Here is a 17,842-nt window from a genome sequence, read left to right as displayed (position 1 = left end):
CATCCATCCCAAGTTATCCCAAGGCAGAGTTCAATAGTTTATTTTTTTAAAGAGTCCTCAACCCTCCTACGACTGACAATAAAGGTCTTTTTCTGAAGGCTTTTGCAACCTCCTCAACTTTACCTCTCATAAAATCGGGGCAATGTAAAATGGTAGAGCAGTGAGGCAAAGAGCAAAGACATAAAAGGTGCAGGCAGTAGACAAGTTATGATCATGACGTTTCAACCCACTGTCACACACTCAACCCATCATGGAAGGCAATGACCTTGAGATCACAATCCACTACATCTACACAATATGCTCTGTTAATCTGTCAAAACAGTGGTGCAAGAGAGGCAAAGAGTAAACAGACACAGAGGTATATACTTGGAGCTCTACCACAAGCTTGAGAAACAACAGTTACGGTGGCCGCTTACTGTCACGTTTCAAAGAAACTTACAATCCGATTGATTTACTGCTGAAAGCCAGCTCCAGACAGCATCCATATTTTACTACCCACTCTTTGGCAGTCTTCCTGCTGTGATTTTTTGCATGTTCTTACTAGCAGACATCATTGAAGCCCAGGTAGGCAAAGCTTGTACATCTACAGCTTCTCAAGAAAAAGAAAACTTAAAATGGCAAGATGGAAAGTATGGCACACACAAGGCGACCACACACACTACCACAAATATGAATCTCTCCCAAGTGAAGGATCTTATGGAGAAAAAGCCAATGGATTTGTAAACAGCAATCCAACTATTAACATCACTAAGATGGGATGTCTGTGGCATGTTCTCTTTGGATGATATCACTAACGAGATGATTCATGATACAGTGGAACACAGACTAAATATTGTGGTAGTATATTGGTAAGGGTAGTGATGTGTGAGATGCCCATGGGCAGACTACCTCAGGAATGGCTCTCTGTTGGGATCTACCAGCTGTAAACATGACCAAAATATAATGAGCTTCAGTTCCTTTTTGATAGCTTCCTATATCGCTTTGAGGCTGTCTCAGAAATTCTTGCTTCTCCTGAAGAAAACTGTACAGTTTGCCCATCTCTACTGCTTTCTCCTAACTTGCCAAACACATCAATAAATGGCTTCCGGGAGCCTTCTGAGTTGGTAAAGACCAACTGCCATGGAGCAGGACCTCTGTTGCTGTTTGATTTTGCATTGTACTCAGCATAGCGAAAACGATCCAGGACAGGTACTGGCAAGCTTCCAAGGCTCTCATGCATCAGCCATTCTGAAGGTTGGCCAGATCGGTACGGCATAAACACTCCAGGTGGAGAAGCTGCCATAGGGGGGATAGACACAGGAGCTGCTACACTTTCAGAAACTATAGTTGACGCATCAGAAGAATCCCCCTTGCTTGAAGTTTTGGCTTCATTTATATCCACAGCTTGCCCAGGAGAAGTATGTTCTGTTCCAGGAGTACTTTCTGTTGGTTTGGCCTTGACCTTGCTCTTATATCTGCCAAGTTTTCCTGTTGCTAAGAAGGAGAACACTTCCTTTTTAGAACGAAAACGCCGTTTTGAAACAGGATCAAAAAAGTACTGCAAAAAATAAAAATTTTACTATGAGTTATCTGCATGTAAAGAGATATCATGGCAAGCTAGGCACATGCATGCGTAACACACACTTCTGAAACTATGCCCCACAATTTACATTTGTAACACATTTTCATATGCAAGATAAAAGATGCCTGCAGGATGTTTTGGCTTATGCCTTGTGTTGATTTAGAAGTGGTTGGAAGAACAAGTAACAAAAATCCTTTTGAAATTGCAGAGAAAACTAAAACTACATTTTGTCACAAACAAAGCTGCTACTTAATTTGTAAATTTTAAGACACACAAAATTTTGACATCCAGTAAAGTTGCCTGCAACCAATCTAAATAAGTATTGTTTCAATATACAACTTCTATGTGCAAGCACATCGATTATCATGTCTCTCAAAATCCACTTCCAAGTAAAAATTTTGGCAGGAATCAGTAGGTGTTAACTATTTCCTCCACTGTCATTTCTCATTGCTTCAACTAGGTTCCATTTACTGTGCCTAAAATTTCATCAGCCTGATTTCCCTTTGCTGCTATACTTCTCTCCTTGAAGACCTTCAAAGACTATTTAATACTGTTTTTGAGTATAAGATGTCTCATTGTAAGACCTCAGTTTGTGTGTTATTCAATGAATAAGTTTTTTGAATGAAACAAGCACACCAAAAAAGCACTGGGTTGCATTTGATTACAAGCAAAAGTTGTGAAAGATACAAGGTTTTGCTTGTAATCAAATGAAACCCAATACTTTCACAGCTTAAACCTTGATCATTTAATTATAAACCATGGTTTTGTGAGAGCGCACAGCAGAAAGGAAAGTGAACACAGAGTGAATAGATAAGGAGACTGAAAGAAGCATAGTAGAATGAAGGATCAAAACTGTCAATAGACTGAATGATACAAGGCTGCAATGGTTAGCCCCAACACACAGCCAAGAGTGTCGATGTGGGCACTAAACAGAGGCAGGAGGATGAGACAGAAGATTGAGGAGGGCTGGCTGAATGAACATGTGCAGCAAAGAAAAGGGGCCAGCTATAAATAGCCAACCACTGCCAAAAGTCGTCAACCAGCTAGCCAACTTGCAAACCAGCCAGAAGTTCACAATGCCATCGCCAAAATCTGGCTGTCGAGATCAGCCTGCCCACACTTAGTACATGTCCATCCTGCCACAGATGGCATGCAAGTATGGAAACTCCACCTAAAATGTCAAGCACAGATAAAATGCTAGACAAATACAATGTCAAAGCTCCAAATGTCCTGGTCTAACTCAGACTACAGCTCATAAGTAGGAAATGACCGTGCATGAGACATGACTAACACACCTCTCAAATCCTAGATGCAACAAAGGCCAAAGAAGATGGATCAGATCTGGGGGTGGCAAGAGGAGTGCCACTACCCATGAAGTCCATTGATGATGAACGCCAACCAAGGAGCAAGATCCCCTCTCTAAAGGCCTAATCCAACAACCGGCCAATGGAAGTGGAAAGGCCTCAAATGGATCACTCTAATGATGTCGAGTCAAGAATGGATGAGCCAAGCCTCTAACTCAACTAAGAAATGATAGCAAGGAGCTATCGAAGGCATAGTAACCTACCAAGAGAGAAGAACAAGGATACATCCTTTGGACATTTGGGTAGGAGCTAGCAGTACATCAATTCACGACCAAGTCCCAAGAGCTGGCATCCCATACCACCAGCCCACCCTGTCTGAGTGTATGGACACATTGGCCTATGGGCCAATGAACATTTGGATGGGAACTAGGTGCATTGGTCATAGTGGTTATGAAGTGACTTAGTAAAAATGCACTAAGGGTACTTCAAGGTTAGGATAATTAAAGTCTTATTTACAGGACTCAAGGCCCTATTGTGCACATTATTGGGTGATCACTACTCTTGGAATCTTGGCCCATCAGCCAAAACTCTCATACACAAGGACAACGTAGGCTAGTGGTATGGGATGCCAACTCTTGGGACATGATTTGTGACCTGATGTGCTTCCAACTCCCAAGTAAATGTCCAAGGATGTAACACCAAGGGCCATGAAATGGGCACGTAAGCGGCAAGGGATGGTGGCTCACTGACAAAGGAAAGAGGCCATCATAGGAAAAGAAAGGCTTGTAGGAGACTACAATCCCCAAACAAGCTCCTCATAATCCTAGGAACCCCCCTCTAAAACACAAAGGATTGGGACGATTGTATCCTCGTGAGTATGAAGATCTAAAACCAATCTCCTAAATAGTCATTTGGCTCAATGAACTGCTCCCAATAAATCAGGGCCTCTTACGAGATGAGGGAGCCAAATATGGCTCCTCCTGTCAAAGTGCAGCAATGCGGAAGCATAGGACAAAGACTAAGAGAGAGTGAACACAAAGAGAAGAGAGAGAGAGAGAGAGAAAAGGAGACAGTGTTTACGAAAAAAGAAAAGGAGACAGTGTAATGCAGAAAATCTGCAGTGTAGTATGCTGTAAAGGAGTGCAGAAATATACACGAGGGCAGAGGAAATATCTGTGTGTATCTCCGTCTTGAAGACCTCGAAATCCGTCACCCCAAGCGCAGTCAGTCTCAGCCAACAGATCTCAAGATCAAAATGAATCACAGAGTGTGCCACCAACTGGCTATATATAGCCAAGAAACACAAACACCCAGCACCAGGTTGGCTGCAGTAAATGCAGCTGACTAAATAAAATAATGGAAAAACTGTCTGACTGCAGCCTGCACTGTCCACCTGCAGCTGCTGACATGGCGCCTGCTGATGTGGCAGTGAATTCTGCTGTACCCAGGACTGATGACATGGCACGTGACAGATCTGTCCCACAGATCTGTAAACAAATAAACCCTAACACAGCTTGTCCAAGACATGCTGTACACTGCTGTACCAAACCCTAACTGTGCAGAAACCCTAACACAGCCTGTCCACGGGATGACTCTACCTCTAACACCCCCTCTCAAATCCTGAACGAGGCATCAGGCTGAGGGATCTAGAATGCTGACAAAGTAAAGCCTGGGGAAGCGCCTTCGTAAACAAATTTGCAAGATTGTCCTCCATCTTGCAGTATTCCACATCAATGGTCCCATCCAAAAGCTTTTCTCCCGAATGAAGTCATACTAGATCTCAATAAGCTTCGTCTAGGCATGAAATACAAGATTCCGTACCAAGGCAATGCAACTCTCATTGTCGCACTACAGAAGGGTAAAACGAGTCTGGGGACAGCCAAGCTCCTCCAACAATCTCCGAAGCCACACAACCTCACATGTGGTGGAAGACGCAGCTCGATACTCTGCCCTAGTAGAAGAAAGGGCTACCGTGGCCTGCTTCTTGCTACTCCAAGAGATAACACTTGGACCCAAGGTAAAACAATAGCCTGTAGTAGACCGCTCTATAGTAGACCGCCGGTGGTCCACATCGCCAGTCCAATCCAAGTCACTCCAACCTAGAAGAACAAGATCAGAAGCTTCTGTGCCTCCGGGATAAGAAATCCCTAAGTCAGAGGTCCCCCTTAAATATCGAAGAATCCTCAAGGCAGCCTGCCAATGCACCTATTTGGGTTCACTCATGAACCCTGCTAAAAGACCCACAGCAAAACAAAGATCAACACGAGTGTTGAGAAGCCAAATCAAGGATCCAATCAACTGATGGTAGCGGGAAGCATCCGTCAAGGGAGAATCTGAGTGTGAAGTGGCCTTCCAATTCGGATCCATAGGAGTAGAAATGGTCCGACAAGTCTCCGTCTCAAAAGTCACAAGGAGCTCCTGTATGTATCTCTGCTAAGAGATAAAAATCCCCCTCTGAGATTGATAAATCTCGTGACCAAAGAAAAAATGAAGAAGCCCCAAATCCGTCATCTCGAACATTTGATATAAAGCTGTCTTGGTCTCTCGAACCTTCTATGCATGATCCCTTGTCAGAATCAAATCATCAACGTACAACACAAACAACACACGACCAACCGCGGAAGTGTGCACATAAAGCTACGGATCGGCCTTGGAGCGCCCATATCCCAACTTCAACTAAAGAAACGAGTTTATCTTCTCGTTCCATACACACGGAGCTTGCTTGAGGCCATACAAGGCCTTCTTCAACCTGTAGACTTTCCCATCCGATGACCCAAAGCCAGGAGGCTGCTCAACATGGATCTCCTCTTGCAAATCACCATTAAGAAAGGCCGACTTCACACCCAACTAATAGACATGCCATCTCCTATGGCCGGCCAAGGCAAGAACAGCTCGAATAGTTGCCATACAAGCAATGGAGGCAAAAGTATCATGGAAATCAATGCCTAGGCGCTAAGCAAAACCTTTAGTAACAAGGCAAGCCTTGTGCTTGTCCAAAGAACCATCGCTAAGGTACTTGGTCTTGAAGACCCAATTAACGCCAATCACCTTCTTGTGAGAGGAACAAGGTACAAGAGACCAAGTGCCATTCCTCTCAATAGCCTCCAACTTGACTTCCATAGCCTTCCGCCAATGATCAGACTGCAAAGCCTCCTTCATTGAAGTGGGCTCTCAATTCTACATGACACGGGTCATCAAACAATAGTTAGAGCAAACAAGCTCCGTAGAATGTCCTTGGTTCCTCCATGACCTCCGCGGTCCATCCTGCGGTTCCCACTCCTCACAGACCCCCTCAATCCCTGAATCTCGGAGTGTCACAAGCCCAACAAGGAGGAGGTCGGGACCTCTTCCCATCGCTCTCCATCTACTGAAGACTCGGGTACATCCGCCGGCGGAAGCTCCTCTAGGGTGGCCAGTGAAGGGGAAGACTCTAAATAAGAAGAAGAATCTCCATCAAGAGACTCTGGCTCCAAAGGAACTGTCTCGGAAGCCCAACTCTCCCCTGGATCTCCAAGTACACGGTGATCCTCACCCCCCTCAGCGGCCGAAACTTCCATGAACCGCACATCTCAACTCGTGTAGACATCCCCCTTGATGGGATCAAATAGACAATACCCTTGGGACTAGGAGCTATAGCCAACAAAAACTTGTCGTCGAGAAGCTGTCTCGAACTTGTCACACCACGTCTTCAGGATGTGCACATAGGCGTCACACCCAAAGATCTTGTAGTAGCCACTGCCTCGGCCCACAGAAATTGAGATCTTTGTCGATGTTCCATCATGGTGCGCGCCGTCTCGATCACACTTCGGTTATTGTGCTCCAAAATGCCATTATCTTGAGGAGTGTTATTATTAGCAAACTCCTGGTAAAAGCCCATCTGCACAAAAACGAGCAAGCTCATTAGACATAAATTCACCGCCCTAGTCTAAACGCAAGGTCTTCAATCGCCAACCAGATCGGTTCTCCTCGAAGAGAAGCCAACCCTTAAAGTGAAAAAAAGCCTCCGACTTCAATGTCAAGAAATAGGCCCATGCCATCCTACTGTAGTCATCTCGATCAGCATGAAGTACAAGCTCCCCTTCAGGAACTCAGTCCTCATCAGGCCACAAAGATACGTAGATACAAGCTCCATAGGTGAAGTAGACCGCCGCGAAGCTTTGTTGGGGATCGCATCCCGATGCAGCTTCCCACGAATGTAGGAGACACATGGCTGATGGCTCACCACTATGTCCGGCAAAACCTCGAACAAACAATCCTCGCGACACCTTCCGAAGATACTCATAGTTCAGGTGGCTAAACTGAGCATGCCATAGCTCGCACTGTGTTTGAGAGGTAAAAAGAAGAGCGGTAAGAGCTGTAGAAGACTTCAATTTGTGGATGCCATTCTCCTTATACCCTGCTAAGAGAAACTTCCTCAATCCACGATCAAGGACACGAACAGTATCACTGTCAAACTTCACCAAGAGGCCAAGAGTACAAATCTTATGGACCGAAAGTAAATGATACCCCAAGCTTGGCACATGCAACACCTCGAAAGTGTGGGTACCACTACGTCCATTTGGAATAAGCTACATCTCACCCCGCGCAGCAATAGACACAGAAGAGTTGTCTCCAATGAGAATCTGCCCACGCAAAGGTCGCAAATGGGCAACACCAATGGGAGGAGTCATGGACCGGGAGGCACCACTATCCACAATCCATTCACAAGCTTGGGAAGCTGCCATCGCAACATCAGAAGTCTTTGGTGTAGAGTTCTCAATGACTACTAAGTGTAGAAAAGCAGCTAACGAGGGTGCAGCAACCACTCCAAAATCCTTCATGTCCTTCTTCTTGGTGTCCTTCTTGTCTTTGTTGGGACAATCCTTCTTCCAATGACAGGTCTTACCACAAACATGGCAACTCGATTCCTTCTCCTTATCCTTCTTGGATTTGTTGTCCTCCTTCTTCTTTTGGTCCTTTCCCTTCTTCTGAGAAGCTTGACCAACCAAAGCCTCCAATTTGGAAGCATTCTATCCCTTCAATTGTTCCTCTTGGTCCAAGACCATAGGAACCAACTCTTCCTACCGAAGAGTCGACTCCCGCCCTGATACAATAAGAGCGGAATAAAAGGTACCGAATCGTGGCGACAACTGAGACATTAAAGTAATCGCCATGTCTTTGGAGGAAATAGGCTTCCCCGCATTTTGAACCTGCATCTGAAGTTGCCAAAGCTTGTTGATGTGTTCCCAAAGTGAAGAAGACTTATTCACAGACAAGTTCTGCATCTACACCTCCAAAGAAACCCTCTTCATCAGGGTCATCCGGTTGTACATCTGGTCAAGCTCCAATCATATCTCTCGAGCCACCGTCAAGTGCTCGATGTGAGCTATCACAGCTGTGGTGCAAGACAAAAAGAAAAAAACGAATCCTGGCATTTAATTTGTCCCAATGAGACTAGGCCTTGGTCAACTCCACACGGGCATTGGAAGAGAGTTTGGACTCATCTCTCATTGAGGGCCTGTTAATCTCCTCCATTACCAGTTCCGCCAAATCATAAGACTCCAAAATGGCCAACATCATCACCCGCCAAATGCAGTAATTGTCACCATCAAGCTTATGATCCGATGGAAGAGCTGGTAGAACAGGCACCTTCCTGTCCATGATCGCCTGGAACTCCAAATTAGTCTCTGTAGACATATTCACCTACAATGCCTGCACAAATGTAAAAGCAGCCCCCTCTTGACCATGTAAACGTAACCTTCTAGGGCTGGTTCCTCCGCTGCTCAAACCTTCTTCATACGCCAGAGGCAATGAAAAGGTAAATTTTGCAATGGAAGGCCTAAAACATAACCATTCTCCCCTTCGAATAGCAATAACCTACAGCAAATTCACTAGTTGGACTCCTTTCACGCACGCCTACGCTCGCTTCAGCCTTGATCCGATGCGCAGCCCTCCGGATTGCCCTCGAATCTTGGAAACGTAACCTTGTGTCACGCTGAAATCTCCTCTTTAGGTAGGTTGAGCACTCAATCAATCCATCTTCACCGCTCTGATACCATGTCAAAGTGCAGCGATGCGGAAGCGTAGGACAAAGACTAAGAGAGAGTGAACACAGAGAGGAGAGAGAGAAAAGGAGACTGTAACACAGAAAATCTGCAGTGTAGTATGCTGTATAGGAGTGCAAAAATATACACGGGGGTAGAGGAAATATCTACGTGTGTCTCCGTCTTGAAGACCTCGATCTCCGTCAGCTCGAGCATAGTCAGTCTCAACCAACAGATCTCAAGATCAGAATGAATCAAGGAGTGTGCCACCAATGGGCTATATATAGCCAAGAAACACAAAAACGCCCAGCACCAGGTTGGCTGCAGTAAATGCAGCCGACTGAATAAAATAATGGAAAAACTGTCCGACTGCAGCTTGCAGTCTGACTGCAGCTGCTGATGTGGCACCTGCTGACGTGGCACTGAACTCTGCTGTACCCAGGACTGATGACGTGGCACATGACAGATCTGTCCGACAGATCTATAAACAGATAAACCCTAACACAGCCTGTCCAGGACATGCTGTACACTGCTGTACCAAACCCTAACTGTACAAAAACCCTAACACAGCCTGTCCAGGGGATGACTCTACCACTAACAACTCCGACTAATGGATGTAAAAAAGCTTTGACTTGGTAGTAATAGCACAGGTAGAGGTAGAGATAGAGGTAGAAGGAGGCTTCGCATAGCTCCATCCTTCATGCCCGAACAAAGATGAGGATATTCTTTTTGGCACTTCTCCAGGTGCAAAGTCTTCCCACACTATGGATACTTGGGATACCCTTTGTGCTTCCCCTCTATATCTCTATTAGAATCGGAAGATGAATCTAATTTCTTGGATTTCGCTCCTTTATTCTACTTGCCTTGTCCTTCACCCCAAGATAATACTGCAAAGGCACAATCCTATGCTTTGGCTTTGCAAGAATCTATCTCCTTGTGATGCACATCTTGCTTTAGCAACATCGAGACTAGCTCCTCCCAAGTGATAGTATCCCTCATATCACACGTGAGAAGACTAGTGTCACAGTGGCGGAAAATGTGACAAAAGTGTCACAGCAAGGTCTTCCAAAGCCACAACCTTACTGAGGAAAGCAAGCTCATCCTGAATCTCCTCCATCTTATTGAAGTGATCCTTCATCTTAGGGAATCTACGATGGAGAGATATCAAAGCTGCTTTCTCATTCACCGTGGCTTTCAAATTTCAAACCTCGACCCAACCTCTACTTTTAGTTGGTCCATAGCTTTGTTGTGCTAATTGTCTTGTATATTGATGACTTGATTCTTACAAGTGACCATACACAGTAGGTTGCTTGTACATGAGATGTTGAGCTCAAATCAATTACTTTAGGGCATCCTCATCTCTCAATAGGATTGCATAATCAAAACGCTTAATGCCTTCCGCACGGCTACTAGCAAGCCTGTTTCATGCACCATGAGCCCCAAGTCCAAGTTATTTTAGGAGGCTGATTTTGATTTTGCAATAGGTTCCCACTATCATAGTTTAGTTGGATCACTAATTTGGCTTACCTATGGGACCATAATGGAAGTATGGTGGGCACAATAGAAGTTTTTTGTTTTTTTTGGGAGAGAGAGAGAGAGAGAGAGAGAGAGAGAGAGAGAGAGAGAGAGATGTGTTGACAACATCACAAGATCATGCACACTTAAGTTAACAAGAGAATATAAAGCATTAACAAGAGCAGTGGCGAAAAAAGGAAAGTGGCTCAATAATGATGAAGATCACACAAGAGACAACCAAACATAGTTACTTTGGAACCAGAAACAGGAATGGGAACAGAACCCCCTAGAACAGGGGGAACGCCCAAGGTCAGGGAATGGGAACAAAAACAGGGGTAACAACACGTCGTAAGTGCCCCAAATATGCCTTGCATGATCCAAATTGCCACAAATTTCCCTAATATCACCCCAACGTTATAAATCGCCCAAATTGCAGCAACAATTCATCAGTTTCTGCCTCTGCAATCTTCCTCTGCCCACATTTATGCTGTTTAGGACCTCTCCTGACAAGGGAGAGATAATCAGCTGCCATCACAACGTTCTGCACTCCTTTTCTACTCCAATCGAGACTGCCCCAGCTTTGTTTTTCACTGATTGACACTGATCTAGATGTGGTGAGGCTGCCTCAAGCTTCATTATTGACAGGCAAGGCCAATTTGCTATATCTGCAGCCACTCAGCGAGCCTGTCCCAAGCTTTGTTGAGAGGCAAGGCTAATTTGCTCTACTTGCAGCAATTATTGGCCAATTGTTCAGATATGGTCTTCTCAGCTTTGTTACATGATTTTCCAGTCATAAAGCATGCAAGCTTTTGAGCAAAGCTGTTTCAAAATGCATGTAGTTTTCCACCAATTTGCAAACACAGCTACTCATGAAACCTTATGCAATGCAAGTAGGTGTTGACTCTCTCTCCACAGGCAATTAATCAAGTAACAAAACAGTAAAAACAACCTCACGCAGATGAGAATCTATACTGACTTGCAGGAACACACATTAAACATTTCAAATGCATAAGAGATTTTACCCTGTCCCTGGAACCAGCACTAGTGCCACTGCACCTCATCTTTAGCTCTGTTATCCATCCCTTAGGAAGCCAGTCAGGGGACTCCACCACCTCCACCCTAAGATCTTCATTCTTATATGGAGTAATCGCCAAATTATTTTGCTTCTGGTCAAGTGATCCATATTTTAATTCTGCTGCATTTGTAGATCCTACATCAAACTGTGCATGGTCAGACTGAATACTTTGTTGACTGCAATCCACTTCTGTGCTTTCTGGAAAGGCAGCTTGTAGCTTACGCTTTCCTTCTATTGAAGGCTCATGTCCAGTGGCTGCTTGATTTACTAAAGTCCTCTTGTTAAAAAGAGGAGTTAAATGGCCATCTTGTGCTTTAGACTGTTCATCCTGAGATAAATGTCGCCTCTCTTCATTACTCTGAACTAGACACACTGTTTTTTCTGGTGCAGTCAGGGCCTGTGACAAAGCTCTCCCTTTCCTTCTGAGAGGAAGATTCAAGACAGGAATGTCTTCATCTTCATCAAGCTCAAGCTGGCTCAATACCTCAGCATCTGTAATTGGAGCATGGGACCGAACTTTAAGAATCCTGGCTGCACCAGCTTCCGCTTCCTCCCTCCTGGAGACAGGCCTCCCTTGGACAATCCGCACATATCTGGCAGACCATAAATCTAACGCCTTCTTAATGTCCTCAACTAAGCTTCTCGCAGAATCGCCAGTTTTGCTATCACCAAAAGAGCCTAGATTGGCGGCTTCTAATGCCTCGCAGTCCAAGTTACACTGTTCTCCTCTTTGACCGCTGTCTTCAAAGGAGCAATTTTGCGAAAGCCAATTCTCTAACTGACCTATTTTGCCTCTGTTCAGACCATTGATCTGCACAGCATGCTGATAGCCTTCAGATGAGAGATCGCTGACAGGGACGTCATCAACGTTGAAAGAAACCGCTGGCACATCCACAGGATTGCGCGGCGGGATCGCCTGCGATGATGATCTGTAAAACAAAAGCTCCAATTTCTTCCTGGTCTCCTTCAGAAACCCTCGCAAGGCCTCCATGGGGATGTCGCCTGCTCGACCAGCCGAGTTGGCGAGGGAACGGTGTCCAAAGCTAGGGCCTGCCATGTGAAAGAAAGACAAAGGAAAGGCGGGACGATCTACCTGAAGTCCGGGGGCATGTCGCAGAAGGTCCAAGGGAAGGGAGACCTGCGGAGGCAAAGAGTTTGTCTGATGATGGACAGATGATGTGATAATAGCGATGGAAACGTTAGTCTGTCAAAATGGAAGGGGCTTTCCGGGGACTGCCAGAAACGAGGAATAGCACAGGGAAGATTGGAGACGACGACCGGAGCTGGTTCACGCCGTGACCGTGTGAATCGCACCCTGGCCCTCGTACTGTGCGAGGTCTCACGTTCGGAGCGTGCGGTCACACGCCTCGTGTTTCTACCCATCTCTTCTATCCAAAACCGTACCAGGATAGGGGAGCCACTCAGTTGTCACCGAGCTTAAAAGCAGCTTTGATTTCTGCCATGGAAGGGTACGTTCATGTCATGCTTAACCTCTTTGCAAGGAGTTGACAAAGAAGGTAAACAAAATTCAGAAAGATGAGATGGATTTCCAGCCCTTTTGTTGTTGCTCGTCGAGTTTTACACACTCTTGAAAAATTGGGAGCCTATTGAGTCACACTAAGGGGCTAGAAGGAGAACAAATTTTCCAAGGTTTTGGGACCAATGAAATGGTTGCCTTTCTATCTTCAACTAATAGTTGTTAAGCAACACCACACACTACCCAATGGCTGTGGATATATATCAACAAGGGCCCCACGGTTTTTCATGGGTTCACACGGTCATTGGGTGACCATGGGGCCCACAAATTAAAAGCCCCCTAAAAGGGGCATTGGTCTCGCCTGAAGGATCAACTCCTGGGATTGAACCCTGTACCCCCGATCCTACATAGAGCTGCTCTAAACCACGCACCCGCGAATCACTTTGATGAAGGTAAGCTATCTCATTTTAATTTATTTATTTTTTAAACAAAAAGGTTACACAACTGGCAAGCAACCGGGAGTTACCGGCATGTCCCCATAAAAGCGGAACCCATACTGAAATCTATCTTCAGCCCTTACCAATCCTCTTTGCACCCTTACTGGGGGTAGCTAAGGTATTTTCTCAAGGGCCGTCACCTTACTAAGTACTATACCCTACCTTTTTTCATTAGATGAAAAGAAACTACAAAATATCCTCATTGCACCCTTATGGGGAGGGAGGGGGGGCTATTCTTTCAAGGGCCACAAACTTATTGGTTACCATACCCTATCTTTGTTTATTTGATGAATCTATGAAATACACTAAAGAAGAAAATATAAACAAAAAGTTATCCTTTTTTGCAAGGAAGCCTAACATGCGACAACAAAATTCTACTTAAACATATAGCCTCATCTTTTGCATCTAGGTAAACCTAAGGTTTACTTGTCAAGGGTCATATCTCTAATGCTTTGTGGAACTACATTAGGTTGCTTCACAAAGAGAGCACCAAAGGGTCATTAAACTAATCCATGAAAGGGATGAGAGAGATAACCTCTCCAATTGGAGAATGATCACATGCCTTACATTAGCATATAAGATTTATGCAAAAACACTAACAACGAGGCTAGCTCCCTATCTTGGATTCAATCATTGCGCATTGGGAAGGATTTGAAGATGCTAAAAAATCAAACCAAGATTTCCTCCCCTTCATAAATAGATTCAATAAGGCCTACAATATATTAGAGTAGTGCTTCACATTTTGATCCATCCAAGACATGGAGATAGGTAAAAAGTTCATAAAGTGTGCATTGCTTGGGAATGCTAGTCAATGGTGAGTGTGTGTTGTTTGGGAATGCTAATCAATGGTGAGATTTTGGCTCCCTTTCCCCTTCTAAGGTCAAACAAGCTTGTCCATTAGCACCCCCCCCCCCCCCTCCCCTCTTTGCAATAGTAGCACATGCTTTAGGCTAATATTGGGGGTAAAGGTGCTTGTGCCTAGCCACCCGTGTATTACTACATTGACAATACCTGCATACTTATATATTGTGGGTAGTAGGTGCTCATCATTGTCACTTCATTCTTTATTCTTTCAATGACATTTGAATAAAGGAAAGACCAGTTATATATAGTAAATATTAAGAGTTCCCACATCTCTCTCTCTCTCTCTCTCTCTCTCTCTCTCTCTCTCTCTCTCTCTCTCTCTCTCTCTCTCTCTCTCTCTCTCTCTCTCTCTCTCTCTCTCTCTCTCTCTCTCTCTCTCTCTCTCTCTCTCCCCACCATAGCTCTTGCTTACTCCGGGCTCACTCCCTTCAACTGGTATCAGAGTTAACCATTCAAAGATTTTATTCATCCTTTGCTTTAGCCTGGATTCAAAGCTTCAACTCAATGTTTCATGGCAGCCATTGTTTCTTTCTCTCGAGGTATGCATTAAGTCTTTCCTTCTTTTGACTTGTTCTAGCTTGCTCCATGCTTGTTGAGGAGTTTCCCAAGGCTTAGCTAAGCCTTATTAAGTGCTTATTGGACTGAGGAGTAGCCATCTTATCCATTTTGGAGTGGATATAGAGCATGCTGTAGAAGTCGTGGACAGTTATGGTGCCTTGACAACACTGCAATATTTTGGCTATAACTTTTGCATACGGTATCAGATTTAGGTGTTCTATAGCTAGAAATGAAGACCCAATGAGAGCTACAAATTTATGTACTCATTGAGTTGATTTTGTGCAAATCTCTATTCTTTGTTTCATACAAAACAAAACTCTTATGGTTTGGACAACAAACAGTAAGTTCTATAATGCACGTTTGATGCTTTGGGGATGGTATTTTAGTACCTAGATAGTATAGTTATGCTTTTGGGACTTATTTGAGCTTGAAATAGCTTAGATTTCACTGCCATGTAGTACTATGTTAACATGGCAACAAACATTTATAAGTGAAAAGCTTGTGCCTAATGCTCATTGATGCTTTACAAGACACTTAGTGGATGTACCACTACTTTGATTATTATGTATACTTTTCAATATGCTATGGCATGCTTTTGAGCTGAGATTTGAGCTTTGTTACATTGATATTGTCTATGGTTACGTGTCTTGGCAAGTAATCATCAATGAATGTGACAAAGTACTTCACACCAACTAGCACAACTGATAGGTCATGGGACCACATACATCCAAATGAATAAGAGCTAAAGGCTCACACATGCACTTCATGCCAGACTTCTTATATGTACTTGTTGGGATAAAGGGCAGTGCCCAATGCAATGCCCATGCCCGCCCTTAAGGCTGACCTGTACATGACTTATATGCCTATCTAAAACATTATTGAGGTACTCTTCAGTACCACCAAAAGATTGTGTCTCTGTCTCTCATCTCTCTCAACCTGCATCAACAGCTTCACTCCATTGATCCATGCATACAACAAAGTGGTATCAGAGCGCATGACTTGGGAGCTGGAGCTGGGCATTATGAAGCATGAGCTTGGGAACAGGTAGAACAAGTCTGTGAGAAATGTCATAGGTTGTGGGTAGCCATAGCTCAACAACGTAGTGGAGCTTATCTTCCTTGTTTTGTCTATAGCCTATTTAGGCTTGTTTGGACATTATTTGGGCCTTCCTTGGGTACCATTGGTGGCCCCCTTGAGCCTTCTCACCTTCAACATCTCAAGTAGGTCTTCAAGACAGCTCACGTTGATTTGCGCCTATTGCAAGCTGACATTGACATGCAGCTTCTTAGGGGCTTTGCACTCCACTGGACATATTTTGAGCAGCTCTAACATATTTGGATGATTGATACAAACCTTGAGCATTGACATTGGCCATTGCTATTGACATTGGGCTGATACATTCACAAAGAATATAGAGTTTTACAGGCTGTATACACAAGGCAACACACATCTTTATGGGTTTGATGCTCACATGTCATGCTCATATAATAGCTATTGGATGCCAATGGATGTTGGATGTCTTGTAGGTCATGTGCCATTAGCTTGAAGTCTTTTTTGGGATGATCTTGGCATAGATTTGAATCAATTTGCAGACTTACTTATGATTGGAATACCATGTCCACAACCTAAATTTTACAGGCGTCACTCTGTCCTGAGATGACATTGGTCCTTGGACATGTTTGTTGATGCATATGCATGCTCATATTATGTCAATACACTAAGGAATGATATGCCTATGACTTGCAGTGCATTTGGGCTAATTTTGATTGAGATTTTACTCAGTTTTGATAGGGATTTGTTGGTTGTAATGAATAGGGCTGAATGCCACTCGAAGGATTTATGCATTATATCATGCTTCCAGACGATTTCGAGCATCCATAATGATATATTGATGGTTGACTTTGATGTCATGTAAGTGGAAACAGCTTGGGGAAGATCGTATGCTTGTTTTGGAGGATTGAAATCTTGCTCCTGACTGTCGTAAAACTGCAGGTCATAGGGACAAATCTGAGAGGGTTTTTCTTGAACTCTATGCTTTTTGATTGAGTTGGTTGACACTATTTTGGTACTGGATTACCCATATACACTTTGGGCAGTGATTGGACATGTTTTATATGTCATCTTTGGGTTGAGATGCATTAGTTTTTGTAGACATTTTGAAGCTGTAAATTGTGGACAGCAAGTCTTGTTTATAGACAGATCATACATGCAATAGTCAAATGCTTGTTGGACATACATTGATGTATGTAACTGAGTTTATATGCCATTGATATGCTGGGTTATGTGATTTGAATCAAGGATTTTGGAATCTCTTGCTAGTTGAAATTTATAGTCCTTATTGGTCACTTGTCTTGACATTTTTGGTTTGCATTCGTGTACTTTTGGGATGCAACTATGGTTGGCAGTAGTGACAGTAGAACACAACTTTGCAGTTTGGCAAAAGTAGTGTTATAACATCTTGTTGCAGAAGAAGCAGGCAAAGGCGACCAAAGAGAAGGAGGTAAACCCAACTAATGTAGATCAAGATGACTGGGATGAGCTGAATGAGCTTGCTTGCTCGACCATCGAGCTTTCAGTTTCCAATGCTTTGTTATTCAACATAGAAGGGCTTGATATTGCCTATGCCATTTGGATGCACCAGGAGGAATTGTATGCCCAGAAAAGTGCTGCAAGAAAAGTCTATTGATTGAAGAAACTCATGGATTTGCACATGAAAGAAGGCATTGCCATCTCTACTCACAGTGAGTTTAATTGCATTTTCAGCCAACTTGTTGCCTTGAAGTTCAACAATGATGAGGAGTTCAAAGCTACGTTCTTGCTATGCACTCTACCAGAGAGCTAGGATACTTTTAGGATAGTTATGAGCAATTCTAATGCCATGTTATTGTATTCAGATGTAGAGAGTGCTCTACTCATGGAAGAAATGAATTGGTAGAACAATGCGTCTAGTAAGTCTTCCAGTGCTTTG

The 17,842-nt window shown here is 44.0% G+C and overlaps 1 protein-coding gene across 1 annotated transcript; it reads right to left on the bottom strand.

Moving 5' to 3' along the window:
- Positions 1-378: 378 nt before the first annotated feature.
- Positions 379-12,802, bottom strand: LOC148021001 (uncharacterized). The gene is made up of 2 exons (XM_087698825.1): positions 11,426-12,802; positions 379-1,537 (listed from the first exon to the last, which is right to left on the bottom strand). Exons 1-2 carry the CDS (start codon positions 12,533-12,535, stop codon positions 950-952), a joined length of 1,698 nt encoding a protein of 565 aa, XP_087554951.1. The 5' UTR covers positions 12,536-12,802; the 3' UTR covers positions 379-949.
- Between the last annotated feature and the right edge of the window lie 5,040 nt (positions 12,803-17,842).

This window comes from Lygodium microphyllum, chromosome 18 (genome assembly GCF_053477565.2).
Source record: "Lygodium microphyllum isolate KBCC chromosome 18, Lygodium_microphyllum_v1.1.10, whole genome shotgun sequence".
NCBI lineage: Eukaryota > Viridiplantae > Streptophyta > Polypodiopsida > Schizaeales > Lygodiaceae > Lygodium > Lygodium microphyllum.
This window is presented reverse-complemented; position numbering and strand designations above follow the sequence as displayed.